The 19,777-nt window shown below is 36.8% G+C and overlaps 1 protein-coding gene across 27 annotated transcripts in view; it reads left to right on the forward strand.

Moving 5' to 3' along the window:
• LOC108142945 (calcium-activated potassium channel slowpoke) overlaps positions 1-19,777 on the forward strand; it is a 40,231-nt gene that overhangs the window by 2,508 nt on the left and 17,946 nt on the right. For 11 of the 27 annotated variants that reach the window (XM_017267054.2, XM_017267057.2, XM_017267050.2 and 8 more), the window contains 7 exons: positions 4,181-4,339; positions 4,551-4,662; positions 4,952-5,103; positions 5,403-5,570; positions 6,935-7,026; positions 16,566-16,676; positions 18,612-18,717. In XM_017267054.2, the coding sequence (XP_017122543.1) occupies positions 4,181-4,339; positions 4,551-4,662; positions 4,952-5,103; positions 5,403-5,570; positions 6,935-7,026; positions 16,566-16,676; positions 18,612-18,717 (900 nt within the window). Of the gene's footprint in view, positions 1-4,180; positions 4,340-4,550; positions 4,663-4,951; positions 5,104-5,402; positions 5,571-6,934; positions 7,027-9,157; positions 9,250-11,873; positions 11,966-16,565; positions 16,677-17,164; positions 17,271-18,611; positions 18,718-19,777 lie in introns of all 27 variants that reach the window. The other 16 variants (XM_017267068.2, XM_017267065.2, XM_017267046.2 and 13 more) reach the window with 5 other exon arrangements.

The following is a 19,777-nucleotide window of genomic DNA, read 5'->3' on the forward strand; positions in this document are numbered from 1 at the left end:
GTACAATAAATACATGAGCACAAATTGAGCAAATGGTGAGGGGATTTTCGGGGTCTTTTCTATTACACTTTGGCTGCGTAGGAATTAACTTTGTTCGCCTCTCGCCATAGACCGATTGAAATCGGTTGTTTGTTCAAATATTACGCATACGTCATGGCGCACCGCCCATCCATTAACTTGCGTTAGTTAATTACTCAAGCAGGCTCAGGGGCTATTTAGTGGGTCTTATTGGGCATTGTGGGTAATGCCTTCGATAAGCACTTCTTGATTTGAACTTGCCGACACTTTGGGTGCGAGCTTATCGGCTGAATATTTGCATTTGTCTGAGAAAGTTATAAGCAGGCATTTTTGATACGCAAAATACTCTTTTGGTGTATAGAAAAAAATAAATAAAATTTGTATTTATTTTGTTTTTTAAGTAGAGAGTTTAGTTTTAAAAAATATTAAATTTGGAGAAGTGAATTTAATACATACTTTAAAGCTGGTCGACATTTTTGGGATTTATGTTAATATATATATATACATATATTAAAAAATAAACAGTCCAGCATATAATGATTACGGTCCCTGGTATTAACTACACTTATATTTCTAAATAACATACCATAACACAGATGTCTGTAAACTCAAACTTATTTCAGCATGACCTAGTTTAGTTTATATAATTTCGGCTGAATGGAATTTTCCTGTGTGCGACAATATTGGTAACAAGTAAAGTTTGATTGCCTGTTTGTAAGCCGAATGGGGCGAAAAGCAATCTTTGGCAGTCAAGGACACGGCCTGTCCCACAGAAAGTGACAAGCTCTGGCCGATTGCAAGGGTCAAATGCGGAACATCCATCCTTGGACCAGGCACTATCATCGCCTGGCATTTGAGTGCTGCTTGCTCCTTGTCAGCCGGCACACAATTGCACAGCGGTCGAGCAGGACTATTACCATGCTTACATGTGGAAACCACCACCGCCGTTTTCCTATTTTCCGACCGCCTGTGGTTCGGTCCCCGTGTGTCTGGCACATTTATCGATAGTTTCGTCCTGCGGCAAAGGAACTTTCAGCTAATAACGGGAAACGGGCCCTAAGGAATGATGTATGCATATGCTTTTGGGTACACTGATAAAAACAAGTTGAATAGTAAAAATAGATAAATGGGTATTGAATTAAAAATGGTATGTTTTTTTATTAAATTAAATATAAAATCAAAATGTTAAATTGCATGATTCAATATACAATTATTGAAATTAATTAGGAAAATATTATATATTTAAAATGGGTAATATTTGTTTTAAAATTATATAAAATTTAGTTTAACATGGATAAAACTTAAACTTAATTTAAAGATATAAAACTCTATTTCAAAAATATTTAAAGAACTTAAAACTTAAATAGACGAAAATCCAACCGAGGAATATTTAAATTCAGTATGAAATACTTGCAATTTTTTTTTTAGCAGTGTGGAATTCATTTTAGCGGGGGTGCTGAAAAAGCCACATCACAAATAACAGTAAATAATATGGCAAATGGAAGGATAGCAGCCGCTTAAAAGGAAATGCTACCAGAAGGAAAATCGATGAAACAGCGCGCACATTTCCACTTTCACCCGAAGTGGAGTGAGTTGGTTGGTTGGCTGGATGGTTGTGAATGTTTATTACCCAGGCCTAGCAGCCATACACATTCGTAGCTGTGTGGCAGGCTTTGGCAGCCAATTGGCTTCGCTGTTTGGCAGACAGCGTCGAATTTCCTTGCTTTCCCTACTATATAGTCAGCTGCAGATGTTTTTGGAAAGTCCTTTCGCCCATTCGTTTTGTTTATCCTTGTTGTTGGGCGTTGTTATTGTGGCTGGCACAATGAATGGCTTGCCATTTGGATATTACACAACTCGTGCCTGCTGTTTCCTCCTCCTTTTTTTTATCCACTTTCTCCGAAATGCTGCTCTAGTTTATTATATGACATTTCCCTACATTGATTTTATTGAACTTTCCGTTCAACTCTAATCGGATTGAAGCCCTGTTGTAGCACTAATTGGCTTTGGAATCCGTCGCGTCGCGACTCCAATGCGGAAATTGGCTGCAAGAGCTAACATCCCAGCACTTACCCCACTCGATTGCACTTGGTCACGCCATAAATGCAAGTGCTGGAAAAGCTAAAAAAAGAACATCAGAGAAGTATTTAGATTTTAAGTGTTAGCCCGCTGCACGCAAACAAAAAATAAGAGCTTCTTTTGTAAAATGATAAAGCCATCAAAACATACCAATTGCAAGTGAAAATTAAATGTAATAACCATTTAGTGGATTTGTCTTAATCAGGCTTTGGGGTTTTCAATATAGAGAATGTAATTGATATGGTTTTCTTTGAAACAGCTTAGTAGCCCATCTGTCATCACTAAAGATTATTTTTCCCTCTGCAGCCGAGGCCATTAAACTGCCGGCAGTTGGCTGGCTCTCAAATTGATTGCTGTATTCGCAGCGTTATGGAGAGCAGAAAAAATCGCATTGGAGCTGTTTGCAGAGGGAGAAACAAATCGAATTGAAAATGTTATGAGTGGGACACGTGTTTTCTCGCGTCGTGACCCAGATTCCAAGTTCGCGCTGATGCAATTTGATGGCAGGCAGGGCTTAAGTGCTTTTCCCTTTGCGAGGCGAACTCAGCTGCTCTGAGTGATTGACCCAGTTTTCAGTGGACATCGGAGCAGGTTCATCGGGGGGTGTTAAAGTGAAGACGTCAGAGGAGATTGTCGCCATATTGGAAGCAGCATTTATTACCCACTGTCCTCCTGTCCGTGACGTCAGATTGGGAATGGGCTTTCATTATGTTTCCGTTTCTTGGGGATCAAGACGGCTAATGAAAATGTCAGTTGCCTGACACCACATGACGTATACGCAATCCCAGAGACGGTCGAGGCAAACTCTTTGCAATTTACTTGGAAATTCTTGTCTGGTTTCTGATATTAGCAAAGTTTGTGTGTGCTGCCAAAAACTTTATTGCGCAACTAACAACTTTCTGAGGAGCTTTGGCTTTTTCTTGGTTCAGTGTGGGGTATGTAATTTGCATACCAACCGAGAGCCAAGCCGCAGAGCAAGAATAGTGAGTAATACGCCCGGGCCAAGACATTTCAATTTATGGCCCTAAGTAAATAGGTTGCGTGCCGGCCCGTGCCAAATTTAGTATTTCATTCTTCGCCTTAGATTATTCACGTAATTACGAAACGATTGCAATTACTTTTTGGCATTAAGTACGGAGGCAGACATACCTACCATCGTATACACATAAAGTGCAGCCGGTTGAAGTTGAACTACCTCGATTGGCCTCTATTTAAAACTGTTTGTTGGCAGCCAGCCCTGACATTTAACTGCAATCCCCCCGCTCTTTTTCCGACTGCACTTCCTTCGAAATTACCTTGTAAAACTTTCATGACTGCCGCAGATTTATCAACGGGGTGCCCCGACTAATTGCCCCAGCAGCCGCGCATTTTCAGGCCGAACGTTGTCTTGTCCCCATGAATCAAATGATCCGGAGAACCGGACAAGCAGATAACCGGACAGCCGGAGAGCCCGAGTTCGTGGCCTGTGCCAAAGTGTGCAATTAAAAATGCACATTACTGCGGTTTTCCTTCTTCTTTCTCGTAGGGTCCGTTTCCGATTATCTTTTCTCCTTCAGCTCTTTTGCCTTTTGCCTTTCGCTTTTCCAATTTCCTTTTTTTTTGAGGAGGAGGAGGTAAATTCAATGGAGCGTTCGAATGTGGTTGTCATCTGACAAGGCCGTGATTTATGGAACAGAAATGTAGCAGATGCTCATATTTGGGTTTATTTTATAACAACCAATTAATTTATGAGTTGTAGAACTACCTTCATCTTCACTTAAGTAGAATAACTTATGCCATGTTAATAATGTATTAAATTCGTTATTTAAGAAAATCAATAAAACTGATTCCTACACTTAATGAAATAATTTTGCCATGTTGATATTAAATAAATTTATTATTAAAAAAATAAATAAAACTGAGTTGATTGCACAAAGTAAAATTTAAAGATTTATTTTATAGGCAATAGTAAAATTTATATTATAAAAACAAATTTTAACCATTAAAATTTTATTTATATTGATTGACATGTACTTTGTAAGGGTTGTAAAAACTCTAAATATTATTATTATTATTCATTTATTTTCTCCTTTCTCTCTTGCAGGTCGTACTCGTATTTATACTCAGCATTGCATCCCTCATTATATACTTTGTTGATGCATCTAGCGAAGAAGTCGAAAGATGCCAAAAGTGGAGTAATAACATTACTCAACAGATCGATCTCGCATTCAATATATTTTTTATGGTTTACTTTTTTATACGAGTAAGTTGCCGACGGCCAAAACGACAGACAGAAAATACCAAACACCGAAAACTGACACACTAACCACACCAGCGCACACACTGAGTTGATTTAACAATTATTTGAATCAATTGGTTTGGAGCGATGATGATTTGAACGTTTTGGTTTATGCGAGAAATTCTTAAACATTCTTTTGTTTTTTTGTTCTTTCAATCTGACAATCTCCTTACAGTTCATAGCGGCGTCCGATAAGCTTTGGTTTATGTTAGAAATGTACAGTTTTGTAGATTATTTTACAATACCCCCGTCCTTCGTATCAATATATTTAGATCGAACATGGATCGGTAAGCGAAACACTCCCTATTAAATTAAAACCCTATCATAATGAAATTCCAAAAATGTTATATGCATACAAATCGGTGTTGATCAAGATTCAAGATTGAAATATATCCCTAACAACACACACACACAGCCACAATGAAATACGGTTGCAGTAACAGTACAGTAAACACTCACGAAGACCTACTATACAAAGTGTCCTGATCGATTTGTATGCATGCAATGTGCCTTACTCTACATGAAACATCCCGAACAGCCTGTATTTTTATGCAATTTGTGTATTATCGCGAACAGGTCTTCGATTTCTTCGAGCGCTACGTCTCATGACTGTTCCAGATATTTTACAATATTTAAACGTACTAAAAACATCGAGCTCCATACGCTTGGCTCAACTAGTATCAATTTTTATATCCGTGTGGTTAACAGCAGCGGGCATTATACATCTGGTATGTAGAAAAACACTCACGCACTCACACAAAACACACTCGACACATATACACACACGCGGAATGGGTTGTGCCTGAGTGTGCGGATGACTCTGTGACGGGCTTTGCAGTGTGTGTGCGAGGAGCCAGTCCCAAATATCACGCATACGCCGCGTTGCAACCCGGTACAGAGCCCAAAACCAGGCACTTCCGATGCCCCACACTATGTCTGTATCGATGTGTTTATGGAGTGTCCAAAGCAGCAAGAATGGATCCGCTGATGCGGCTGATAATTGCATTTGCATTTACTTAAAATTTAGCTGGAGAACTCTGGCGATCCGCTGGATTTTAATAATGCTCATCGTTTATCGTATTGGACCTGTGTCTATTTCCTAATTGTGACCATGTCAACGGTAGGATATGGTGACGTTTACTGTGAGACTGTCCTGGGAAGAACATTTCTCGTGTTCTTTCTGCTCGTCGGCTTGGTAAGTTCGCAAAATCGCAAAGCAAAAGCAAACGCACACAAAGTGCCAGAAACCACAAATAAATACCCGTCTGAACACACACAGCAGATAAGTCTAAGTCTTCTTTTAGTCCTAACCGAGTACGTATATATGACCACTTTACCACTTTATTCAGATGTAGCCAATGTTTCTCTCTCCTAATCTCTGTCCGCCTCGATGCCCATTGAGTTTAGGTCCGGCCACAGCGGGGTTGGAAGTGCTGAAGTGTGTGAATGATTTAAGTTTTGGTTGCCGCCTAATCTACTACTTACTAGTACAGTTGTGCTCAGAAACCATAGTTGAGTAGCCAAAGCAAGACCAGTATCCAGTATCAGTATCAGTATCAGTACTAGCCAGAGTGTAGCACTCTCGATACTTAATACTCTATACTCTTAATACTATTATCGATACTGAATTCGAACTCTCTTAGCCGTAACCATACTATAGAGTAACCATGCGTTGACCCCCTGCCCTTTGACCTCTCTTACGTAACTATAGACCTTATACTCAATACATTTGTTAATTGCATTTCTACTATGTACATGCCACGTTATGTAAATACATAGATGGACTTAATACCGCTGCACAAGTTTTGAATTATGGAACTTTATTTAAGGCCTTGCGGCTGAGTTTCGTATTTGCGTTTATATCCTCCCAAAGTTTCGTTAGCTTACCTCATCCCACAAGCTTAACGCGTTTTCTTTACCTTACCTCTAACACACTGCAAAAACACGAACACACCACCAAGCGGATATATATGGTCTATATAGTCCGATATCCACTAGATATACTCGGGTGACTCATTCGTTCACGCAGATCCATACGATACTTTCTCCCATAACCGATTCTTATGCATGCAGTTACCTTATCACTTTTGAGTTTCCACTTTCGATTTGCTTTGGTTTTTGTAATGGAAGATTTGTAGACACCAAACACCAGAAATACCCACCACACACACAGCCAAGAGTCAGGACTTTCTAGGGATCTAGATCGGTCAGAGCAGGAGCTTTTCAAATACATCCATGTTATACCTATACCGAAAAAGTTAATGTTCTTGCATGCTTTAATGCTGGCTGCCGCATATTCGTGTAACCAATGCGAAACCAAACCAAACGCTTTTAGGTTTAACTACTATATAATATATCCCTTTTGGGTGTGAATGTCCTGGCCTGACTTCGAACCCACTTGAATCCGGTTTTCTTTTGTGCCCAAGTGCAAGTAATCGAATAAACATAGTAATAACAACTAGACTAAGCCTAAGACACATCCACCTATATCTCAAACCAGTACATATATTTTTGCTGAATTGATTTTTGTTTAATCTCGTGTTCGATGGAATATTTTAGGCAATGTTTGCCAGCAGTATACCGGAGATAATTGAACTCGTCGGTAGTGGCAATAAGTATGGCGGTGAACTGAAAAGAGAACACGGAAAGAGGTAGTCTATAAAACCCATAATAACACATAATAATCGCATTCGATGTGAAAAACACCCAGCTACATTCTAAAATAATCCACAAAAAGTTATAAATCGCAATAAACCTAAAAGTATAACAAGAAACTATATAAATTCAATGAGCATAGTTTGATGCATTCAGTCAGGAACTATTGTATGATCAGGCCTACTGTAAGACTTTCAAGCACAGTGCTAGGTTTGGTTGAACTACAAAAGAAAAATGTTGTAAAGAACACACATAATAGTATTTTGAACCCATCTAGGGTAAAGTGAAACTACAATTAGATAAATCACCTATTCTTGATATTGATTAAAGTCGATAAATTAATTAGTCTGTTACCCTTTCACTTTGTTTCCCTAATTTCATTGTATCTCTATGATCGCATATACAGTTGACTTACCCGCATCAATAAGTAGTTCAGCCGGCTCTTAAGTCGTCCGTTTGTATAACTATTTTGTTCCTTGATACTATAAATAAGTATTTCGAAAACCGAAACAGATATGACATTTGATAATCATCAAACAAGTAATAAAAGTAAAGTACAATTTTATCATTACGATTTGTACTTTGGTTATTGTGTTTATTTATTCTACTTTACCATTTATCATTTTTGTTGCCTCGCAGTCAGCGACAATCAATCGGATTCGAACACACATTGATCTATTTGTACAAGTCATTAAACATTTTAATGTTCCATTTACTTAGGTTTTGTTTTCCACTTTTATTTGTTTTCATTTCTTGGTATTTGTGTTTTCCTTGATTTATTTCGTTTCGTTGAACAATTTTTTATTGAACTCCTTGGCAATGTCTATCATATATAATTCACTTTGTAGGCAAGCGTGAGTTCATTTTTGCCCATTTTACTTTTGAATTTTGTCTCCCTTTGGATTCAAGATATTATCGTTTTACACTTTATACTTTGCCATGCTTTAAACGTTCCGTATTAACACCAGAGTTATGATACAAGATATGCGTTTATGAATTTGCAATAGTTCAAGGTTCATATATATTTATTTCGATATCCTAAAGCATTTGTGCAAACTATTTTGGCGCATTATTGTACCACATCCCACACAGATCTATAGAGTCCCCACTTAAGAACATCTACAACACAAGTCCCTCAAGAAGCATCGGTCACGCATTGATAAAAGTAATTAAATTATCCAAAGTTATAACACGTAAATCAAGTCGTATATTTTTGAAGAGAGCAAACTCGAGTCACAATATGTATTTTTCAATTCATATTTCCTTTTTATTCCTATTAAATATTTAACTACATTGTTAGTCTCGCAGAACCATTTTACTATACCATAAGTAAAGTTCACCCAAAAGGCCTTGCCCAATTTCGATCCTGAGGCTGGGACTGCCTTGGAAATTCGGTGGACCGAAGTTTTGCTTTTCATCACCCCACTAATTAATTGAATCCGACCAATCTGCAGCGTACTTGCCCCCAAATACTCATAGTAAAACGTAACTAGGATTGTACAAAGTACGGCATTTCAATAGCGTAATATCTAGCGCACTACCAACAATATTTCCAGAGGGGTTCAAATATGTCTCTGTCTAGGCCCCAGCACTGTCGTGTACTGTAAACTACAAATGTAAATTATTAGTTGTAACCAAGTAAGAGTACAGTAAATACTATAGATGCCGTTGACTAAATGCGAACTCGTGCCGAGCAGTCGTGTAAAGTAATGTACAATTAGCCCTAAAGTATCTGTTTCTGATGGAGTGAGTGTCGTGAATCGGTGTAAATAAAGGAGTGATTGCGATGCGAGTGTCTGGAGCGAATATGAATATGAATATGAATATAAGTGTGATTGCGGGTTGAGCGGTTCCCATTCTGCACTGTTCCTCGTCGTCAGCGTCAACGTCAACGTCGTCGTTGATTTGTGCCCAAGGAACTGTACGCATAATAATTTTGTCCATTTCTTTTAAAGCCACACACACTCTAACACACACCATGAGTTTATGCATTTTGTAGCCCAACAGAACAGTAAACAAAATGATTTAAAAAACAGCAATACTAGCAATACTGAAAAAACTGAACTGAATCCTCCTTTTTGGCACGTCTCAATCAATCTAAATGTGTATGTGTGTTGTTGAATTTAGGCCGTTTTCGCTAGTTGGATACCAGAAATCACTGAACTGGCTGCCCAAAGAAGCAAATATGGTGGAACATATAGCAAGGATCCTAGAAAAAGGTACACGAACACGTTGCTGGCTGTACCGCTAAGAGAAATTACCAAAACTATACAACACGAAACTAATAAGATAAACAAGAAATGATTATAAAAGCAAACAAATACCAAAAACACCGCAGCAATCGAAGAATCTCGAATTCTATTTGTATTACAAAATTATCTTTACCTAACTTCAGTCAATGAACCAACAGCTTTTGTATTATTTCGTTATGTTTCGTTACTTTCCACCTTTTTCTTGAGAATTTTTTCGACGTCACCTGGAATTGCATAAAAATGCCAAACTCTGACTGTCAACAGATGACAGTTTGCAACCAAATTATCTTGTTTTGTTATTTTCATAAAGCTTAACCAAAGGAAAAAAAACTTAAGAGTAAAAGCAATTAGGACTTGAAAGGCATTGGTTTCTTGGCGGCATGTGTCTGTATTTAGTTAACCAATAAAACAAAAAGGAAACACATTCGAAGAATCATGGCAAATATTATACAAAAATCAATGGAAAAAACTTATTCCGTGCAAGAGATATAATTTATGTAATTTACTTGTCAAATCCTTCTGTAATTCTCGTTGTCGCTCACACACATTATACTTATTGTTTAAAACTATGGCTTCATTTTTGCGTGCGTTTCATTAGGCTTAATGTTTAGCTAGAGAGATAAATTGTTAAATTCATAAATTGCTTCAAACATCAAAGAAACCTTTTTCTTTTTGGTGCCTGTGGGTATGCAACACTTTTTGTCGTCTAAAGTTCAAAATCTCTGGGCCGTTAAACCCCTTTTGGTTTCACTAATCTTTATTGTAAATTTTAATGCAGATTTTTTGCTAATTAACCAAAGCTTTTTCTATGGGCTCCCGCATTTGTTGTGTTCGATTTGAAGCATGCTCATTTCAAACTTTTGGTAGTCAACAAAGTCAACAAACAGTACTATATACGATCACCACCTGACACTACATTTTGCAGAAAATAATTTACAGAAGTATTTGAAAGTGTTCCCCAGGCGACTTGCTGCAAAGTCCCTCTAGTGAAAGTGAAAGTGAAAGTTGAAAAAGGGCTAAACTCTTGCTGTATTTGAAATGTGTAATTTTTGAGTTCGTCTTTGGTTTCTGTTTAGTTTGTGGTTGGATTTTGATTATTACCGTACATAGACCAGAGCCACTTTTGCGTGTTTTTATGCAACTTCAGCTGCGTCATTGATTTTGAGTTCGAAGTGTTAAGCTCCAAAACTAGCGCTGAATCAATATACATATGTAAGAATTAAACCCATTCTTTTTACTGGCTTTTCCCCTTCGTTACCGAAATGCATTTTCGTTAAATTTGAATTTGAATTGTTTGTTTGTGCGTTGGTTTTGTTCTATTCTATTCTATTCTATTTTCGGTTGGAACACACCTACACCCAGTTGCTGCTTTGGTTCCCGCATAGAGTTTTGATTTCCAAATACGATTTCCATATGTTTTCCACTTGTTCCTATATGCGATACATACATAAATAAAGTTGCAGTAGTTACAATTACAATTACAATTTTTGCAATTTCAACTTATCCAACATACTATATCGATTACTTGTAATTTATTTACTATACCAATACGAAACTAATTCCACACACCTTACCTAATCACTCAATCTAATCATCTATATTTAAAAATCGTTAATTTGCTTGCACCCACTTTGTATGCCGCAGCCACGCATAAAATAAAACTAAAACTAAAACGAAACGAAACCAATACGAAATTGGCGCCTTTTGGGCGCTGAAAAATGTTTTTTCGATGATCATCATTTAGAGGAATATTGATATTTGTGTACGTGTAATCAGTAAAGAGTTGCAGTAATTTTAGATCGTATTCAGTATCAGTATCAGCATCATGTCTTTACATTATTTTAACTATTTCCCGTACCGAACCGATTCCCACCCGATACGATATCCAACACTCACACACATATGTGCGGTTTAGTCTGTTAGAATCACCCGATTTCATTAGTCGTAGTTGAGATTTTAGGCACTGAAACCCACCACAAAGATGAAGTCGAAAGCCAGTTTTCCGTCGATGTGTGTGCGTGTGTACTTGGCACTTACATAGTCTTTGAAATATGTTAACTATATGTACATTCCGTATTGTAATCACACACCTTACCCCAAGAAACCATTAGAGCCATAAGAAACTAGCTGCAAGCCGTTGAAGCGGCCAATCGATTTATGAAGATAATAAGACCAATTTGTTGCATACCTTCTGTTTATTTGATCCCATTTACTGTGTTTTTTGAGTTTCCTTGTTTCCAATTTAAGAGAATGATTTCAAGACGTCCACAACAACAGCTAGAACAACAAGAACCACCAGCAGCGATACAGCAATCAGACAACCGAGTCGAAATGATCCACCTGGCTGCCGATCTACGTATATCATGTACTTTTGTAGAGGTCCTTATTCGAGTCGTTCCCCTCATACTCGTTCTACTTTCTCCACCCTCTCTGCTGATCCTTCGGGCCACTTTCTCTTTGTCTTTGTCTCTGTCTTGTGTCAAACAAAACGAAATTTGTGTAATGCTTTTTATTTAAGTTTATCAACAATCCAAAAAACGAAAAGAACAAAAATACTTCACTGTCATCATTATCTTTCATACTGTAAACAGGCGATTTTTGCAAGTTGTATACCTGAGATTATAGACTTGATTGGAACAAGAGCCAAATATGGGGGCACATTAAAAAATGAAAAAGGGCGAAGGTGAGACAAACCAAATTTTCTTACAATCAAACAATTCAAAACAATTAATCAACAAACTGATTAAAACAAAAATTATATAAAAAAAATACTACTACAACAACAACTACCACAAAAATAAAATACCAATCATAAATTTAAGCCAACAACAACAACAGCCTAAAGTCACCCTCAAATTAAAAAACTAACCAAGAGCGAGTATTTATGTTTCCAAAAGTAAACACCAAATCAAAATTAAATTTCTGCCAAAAGCAGTTGAATAAAGAGAATTTACTTTTAGTTTGCGCTTCATTCATGCCAAACGTTAAGTGAGTGTGGAAAAGTAGCTGAAATTTGATTTTGATTCTTCTCAAAAAATAAAACAAACCCCAATAGATACACACCCCAACAATCTAACACAAGCCATCCACACGAAAGCCACCACAAAACATGGCCAGGCCAGCCAACCAACCAACCAACCAACCAACCAACCAACCAACCAGCCAACCAACCCACCCCCCAATCGCAATAATCATCATCAGCAACTCAAGCGAACACACACAAAATATATTACTCATAAGCCCTGTGGGACCGCTTGGCAAGCTCAGGACGGCACATGAACAATAGTGACAACACACACACAGCATTTGTACAGTCGAACTATCCAGGCCATCAATCAAAATCAGCCAATCAATCAATCACTCCACTCACCCAGCCCAAATTCGGACTCAAAACATTTAATCGATCAAACACTCACCGCCACAACAACAGACCACACAACAATTGAAAAAAGCGAAAATCAACAAGAAAATTTTAACTAAAATACCCATATATTGCTTATATGAAAAACAAAACGAAACCAAAAAAAAGAACAACAAGTATATGTTTTAGTTCTCGAACAACTCATTTTGCGTTGGTTGTATTTCAGTTTCCTTTTCGTTTTCGTTTTGCGACCTAGACGTGTCTACTACGTAGCTCAGTGCGTATACGTAATACCCGAAACGTAACTTAGGACGTCATTAGTTACGTTTTCTTCCGTTACGTTTACGTTTCGCCCATCGATTTGCGTTTTTAGTTGCCAGTTTTGATTTTTGTGTTCTTTGAATTGGCATTTTGCAGATATCGTATTTGAGAATCGTACCACATACAATCAATTGTTTCGTACTTAAAATACTATTCTGAGTGTATCTACTACTATATCATGTGCGTACTCTTAACTACCAAATGCTATCTTGTTGTGAGTTTCCATACTACATCCCGAATTTGAACGCCAAATTATGAACTCTTCTGCTACTTTCTACTCTCTATATCGTACTCGTACATCCTAATCTTGAATCTAAAATCTTTAGCTCCTATATTTTCGTTTGATTTGCACGTTCTTCTTCAGTTTCCGAAATCGTTTTCGATTTTGAGTGTATTATGGTTTCCCTATCTTTTTATTATGTTTGTGAACTTACCTAGAAACGAATTGGATAATTTGCAGGTCGTCCTGCAAGCGAGTGTGAAGTCAGAGCTGATGATTGGCAGTAACCGAAATTCCATTTGCGTATACTCTTTAGTTTTTCTCTTTTCTGTATGCCATACCATCCTAGCCTCGTTTTGCATTTGTATTAGCCCTTGAAGTGAATCAGTGATTGGTGTTTATTATTGTGTTACATTATCGTAATTGTCTATATAGTCCTTGCTATCGAAGTCGTAACTCGTATATATATATCTATATACATAAATAAAAATATACATGCGTATATGTATATCCATTTTAAACGATTTATCATTGAACGATAATAATGCATACTAAATACAATAATAATAACATTAAAATAACAATAATATCGATTCGATTGTATACGTAAATCTTAGAATCCATATAATTCAAAATGTACACACACACATGCATAGAGTCGAACTCTCTATAGACTTTTTCTCCCCAAGTACAGACAGCAATTTGTAAATACCAAGCAATTTTCACGGAAGACTTCAATTTGCTCAATATTTTTGTCTAGAAATGTACAATATTAGAAAACTGCTTTGCCACCTCAACAACAGGCAACAGGAATAATATATGTGTGTGTAACTCCAAAACAAATCAATAAAAGCCTATCAATCAATACAACCCATATATCCTCCCACATATTTTACTCTTACTCTCTGTTTCTCCACATATATCTTTCTATCTTCTATCTTCAAACTTCAAACTCTTCAAAATCAGTTATCGGCCACTATCCGTGTTGTAGTTCTTGTAAAACTTTTATATACTATACCCTATGCTATACTATACTATACTATAAACAACTATGAACATTACACTCTTTTGTCATTATGATTTCGATATTTTCCTCTTCTTTGCGAACTTCTGTTTCAACGAACATTCGAATACAACGGTATGATCAACCAATAAAGCGATAAATAACCATAACTACAGTACACACACAGACCCCTAGAGTATACAATTCGAACCGGATGGGTCTGTAACTCCACTTGTCGTAAATCAGTGTTGTGTATGGATTGCCCCTGCCCAGCTTGTTCGGATCAGGATGAAGATCAGGATCAGGCTACATCGTTGTGTGATTTGTTGCGACCCCCGTTTGTCTAGCTAAGGGACCTCCGATGAGGACAAAATAATATTGCTCGTTTAAGAGTTCTGAGTGTACCATCAAACGCAACCGAACCCTCCGATTCCACCGATTCCACCACCGTATCCGTATCCGTATCCGAGCCCCTTCAAATCTCAGCATACACACACCTCCTCCTGTCTATCCGCAACTCTGTCTCTCTTCCAAGATCTCAACTATCCACAGTTTTTGATTTCCTCAACAAAAAACACTCACATTCATTGCACACTTCTGAGCGATAGATTTGGCGCATTGAAATTACTATAATTTATGTTTTCTCATTCCGAGCAGCGACGCTGTGTGAAAATAAAACAATGAAAATGCGTGGCCAGGCATCAACTATTAAACCTTCTCACCTTCTATATTTATATAATTTCAAGAAAAACCACAAATAATTTCATCATTCGTTTCTCTAGCTGCAGCAATGAAAAGAAAAACAAAAAGCAACACAAGAACTAATCGAATGTAGTGCATTTATTTCGTTTGATTGTTCGTTAAATGCAAATTGAAGTTCTTTCTTTTTAGCGACCTAGTCGAACACAATATTTTATTGTCACCGTAGAGTTGAAGAGTTGTACAGCCTTGCATCCGAATTTGATCTACAAATAAAACATCTAACAGATCACAATCATGACATCGACCATTAATGATTCGATTTTTTCTAGACGAGTAGGATTTTGATTATCCTGTACAGTCGGAGAACTCACTGACTTTTTTGAAATATTTTTATGGACAAACAAATTTTTTTTTCTCTGGAGGACCTTGTGGTCTTTCTGGCTTATTGATTTTATACTTTGACTGCCCTAGACTTTGTAGCTAGACACTTGGGTGTTTAGTGATCGTGGCCTATGTGATGTCTATTCCATGGTCTTTGAAGCACAACCACATACTCTCACAACCTCACAAACATCCAACACACTCGAAAAAAATGTAGAAGTATGCATGTGTAGTGGCACTGACACACACTTTATATTAGGTATGGGAAGAATGCCTGCCCGGTTTGCCTGACTGCCTGATTGCATGACTGTGACTACAGTAAATACCCAACAAAATAATCTATTGTATACCTAGCACCTGTAGCAGTAAATGGAATGAGAGTAGTGTATCATACAATGTGTATATAGAAACAATAATGCGTTGGCCAGTTGCTGACTAATCTTGATGCTTTACTTGATGCATGTAAGTTGATTACTACCAAAATGGTGTGCGTAGCTAAGCCTTTACCTAGAACCGTATTGATTTTATATACTTATCATTTCGATTGGCGAACTGCCATCGCAGTGGCGCCAAGGCTCTAGTTTTGTGACAATTTTAGTTTATTGCCATTGATTGATTTGTGTACAAGCCCCTGGGGTAGCAGACTAAATTCATGCATTTGCATTTATCATTTGAGTTTTAAGTTTCAATTATGAGTTCGTGTATTTTGTATAATTTTGATAAACGATTTTGATTTCCAAGAAAATGCAAAGTAATTACTTTACCACCAAATAATACTGACAAGCCATAAAGATAACCATAACAAGGCAACGACAAGCAGTTGATAAATAATACAAACAGATCAAAGCATAAATAAATATAAAGAAATATACATAAATACAAAACAATGAATATACTCGTATATATAGCCTCACCAAAGGACATGCACTCATTCCAACACATTCAAAGCACTCAAACACACACACACACACACACAAAGACACTGACAGCTTATGTACTATATTATAGAGTTGGCTTAATGGCAGATGAGATGAATAATTCGGATAAAGAAATGAATTTAATTTAATGACAATGACTTGAACTAAATTCAGTTTTCTTTTTTCTGCTTAATCGCACACTAACACTAATACTGAAACACTGCAACACGCTCACACCTCATTAAAAACATCAACATACGTCACACATGTACAGAGCTTAACTGCATTCCACACTAGATTTAAGCCAAATTGTTGCATTAATCGTTAAATCACTGCCAATACGTGAAACTAATCTATTTCTCTTTTCCCCCACACAAGACACATTGTGGTATGCGGTCACATAACATACGAATCCGTGTCGCATTTCCTGAAGGACTTTCTCCACGAAGATCGGGAGGATGTCGATGTCGAAGTGGTCTTTCTCCATCGGTAAGTCCATCCAGAGTCCGACTAGCGTTTAAGCAGAAGCATTACCTGTTTACAACCGTATTGCTAATTTGTTGTGTCGTTGTTTATTTTTACTTTTCATTTGATAAATGTACTTTCGATTGAGTTTTAAATGAAATCAGCAGCAAGAGAACAAATTAGTGCAGTACCTAAGCAGAAAAATCAGAGAACGAATTAGAGGTCAGCGGCAGCGTTTTAAATTTGTAATTTCAGACATCTGCTCACAAATAATTAGCAGCTGCTGGCCACTAACTCGATGATGGGAGTCCCATTCCCAGCCAGTTAAGTTAGTTCAAGGCACTATTTTAAGTATTTAAACTAGCGACTAGCGAACACACATTCAGTGGAATTTGTTTACTATACATTTTTATTTTGAAATACCTCTTTTATTTTCACTTCGTAAATATTTATGCCTTAACTCTACTATATATGCCATATCATGTAATGTAATGTAAATGTAAACCAAATAGCAAAGAGCCTGACCTGGAGCTAGAGGGACTGCTGAAGCGTCACTATACCACAGTGGCCTTTTTTCAGGGCACTATGATGAACGCAGTCGACCTGGAGCGAGTCAAGGTACACAAACACACACCGAAACACCGATACACCTAGACACCACCCACAACCACACCCACACCAACACCACTACACCCAAAGACACAGACACACCTACAGACACAGAAAAAAACCAGTGAAGACACGCAGAAATAACCAAAAACGATTTACTCGAGCCCCGATTGTCAGGTGTCCCAGCAAAATCAACACCAAGAAAAACAACTCATTAAAAACCCTGTGAATGTTTTTGTGCCCGTGGCCAGAAAACACGCCCACAACTTAGTTCTTCAACAGCTAGGATGCAACTTCACTCTGTTTGCCCTCCAATTCGAATCGAAAATTATAAAAAATACCTTTCGCTGCTGACCTCTCACAGCAATAAAAAAAACGACACGCCCCCTTCCTCGATCTATATATATATATATATAATATATATACCATAAATCTATGCTCGCTCTCACGTTGAACTTGAACAATTCAATTATGTTTATTTTTATTGCAATTTTATAGCTTTATTATGGCATCATTATTAATGGTTGCTGGTTGCTGCCGATGAGGCTTTCGAGAAAAGCATTTTCTTTACACTTCCTCTCAGAGCTTCGTGACAAATGATGTTAATAATAATTTTAGATAGATTTTAGCTAAGTGCTCCCCGTTCACTTTGTCCCTCCTTGGTTTATCGTTTTACGTTGGCTTAAAGTATTGTACCTCGCTTAATGGAATGACTTTCTTAGCTGAATTATTTTATATTTCCTTTTAATCCAAAAACGAGCCGACGCTTACGAATATCTCACATTTTATTATATTTTACATTTCCTAATCGTAGAAATCAAAAGTTTAACTCATAATCCTTTTGTAATATATCCGTGAAGTTTTTATACTATCATAGAATTCATTTGGTATTGAGAGCTTAGTTAAGTAATGTTAACTAGTATTTAAGAAGATTTTTTGTCTAGAGCATAGTTCTAATATAAGTAAGGAGAATACGAAGTTTATATTTTAGTCCAGTTTAGTTCTAATGACTCACAATTTTGTTGCACCTTTGGCTTGGAGATTTTCCTTTAACAGTTGTCTGCATCGTTTGTTTTTCCTTTTTTTTATTTGCATATTTGCGGACTCCGAAAATCGCACCATAATCATATATGTGTATATTCTTTGTTGTGTTTCGAACACCAACCCACACACATGCAACGATATTCTTCTGTTTCTTTGAATACAATCCAATCTACGTAAACTCTGTGTACATTGGAATCATTGAAAACTCTAAAAACTTTGTATTATTTTCCCAAAAAAAAAATAAAAACAAAAACCACGATAAATCGAAATGAAAATGAAAACAATTTCAAATGAAAAATCATAAAGTAAACCACCCGATTTGGAACTTGAGGGTTTGTTCAAACGTCATTTTACCACCGTGGAGTTCTTCCAAGGAACCATTATGAATCCGATCGATCTGCAGAGGGTTAAGGTAAAACAAAAATGTATTTTCATTTTATCCGTTCTATATGTTTGTTTGTTCGTTTGCTTTCGTTCATTTACCCTATATTCCTTTCCGTGTCTATTTTCGTCTCGACCTGTGAGCTTTGGTTTCCTTATGTTATGTATTAACCGAATCCCAGAATAAGCGTACTTCTACTTCTTACGTACCTTTACCTTTACTTGTTTATGTAACGAACGCTCAAATGTAATTAAAACCTGCCTATTAATACAATACTGTATGTATGTTATGTGTGTAATGTCTGTCTTCATGTGAAAGCGATGTTCGTGCAACACATGTGCAAAGTATGCGACCATTGCGCATTTTCCGGGCTTAGTTTGTACAACACACCATCACATTTGTCGGTACATGTATCCTTTGGCCCAGCACTCGCCTAGCCATTTGAAAATAATCAAAATAAATAAACATACACTTGCAGAAACTACACAGAACACACAGTAAATTGATGTTGATATTGTTGTGCAAAAACTAAAGGAATTAATTTTAATTTATCCTTATTACTGCATTACTTACAACGATTAACGTATATGTAACTCCTTATTTATGTATGTGATGATAAGTATTTTACTGTAATTGTTAAGTTAATTGTTAACTGTATAGTATGGATTAAAAAGGGATTTGGCAAGCGGCACACGAATTACATTTTTCTTTCGAACTTAAATAGTTGAGGAATATTTTTTTAATGTCTGGAGTATGTATAAGTTATTCGGGGTGTGTACAAAAATATTGATTTAGTTCAATTTATTTTTTAGCCGACAGTCTTAAGCCATGAAATTAATCTAGTTGAAATTAAAATATATGTTTGATTTACTGGCTTATTACTGATTTAAGTCCCCGCATTGGGCTTATCAAAATATTTGAATCGTAATATAAACTGGTGCTTTTAAGCAATAAGAGATTTATTCGAATTGTAAAAACATGTAGGCAAGCATAATTCAATTTTCAACTCAACTTAAATGTTTAGGGCTAACAATATGATATGCCACCATTAAGTACTTGCCTAATCTATATATTTTGTGTATATTTAATC

This window comes from Drosophila elegans, unplaced genomic scaffold (genome assembly GCF_018152505.1).
Source record: "Drosophila elegans isolate 14027-0461.03 unplaced genomic scaffold, ASM1815250v1 contig_468, whole genome shotgun sequence".
In the NCBI taxonomy this organism is placed as follows: Eukaryota; Metazoa; Arthropoda; class Insecta; order Diptera; family Drosophilidae; genus Drosophila; species Drosophila elegans.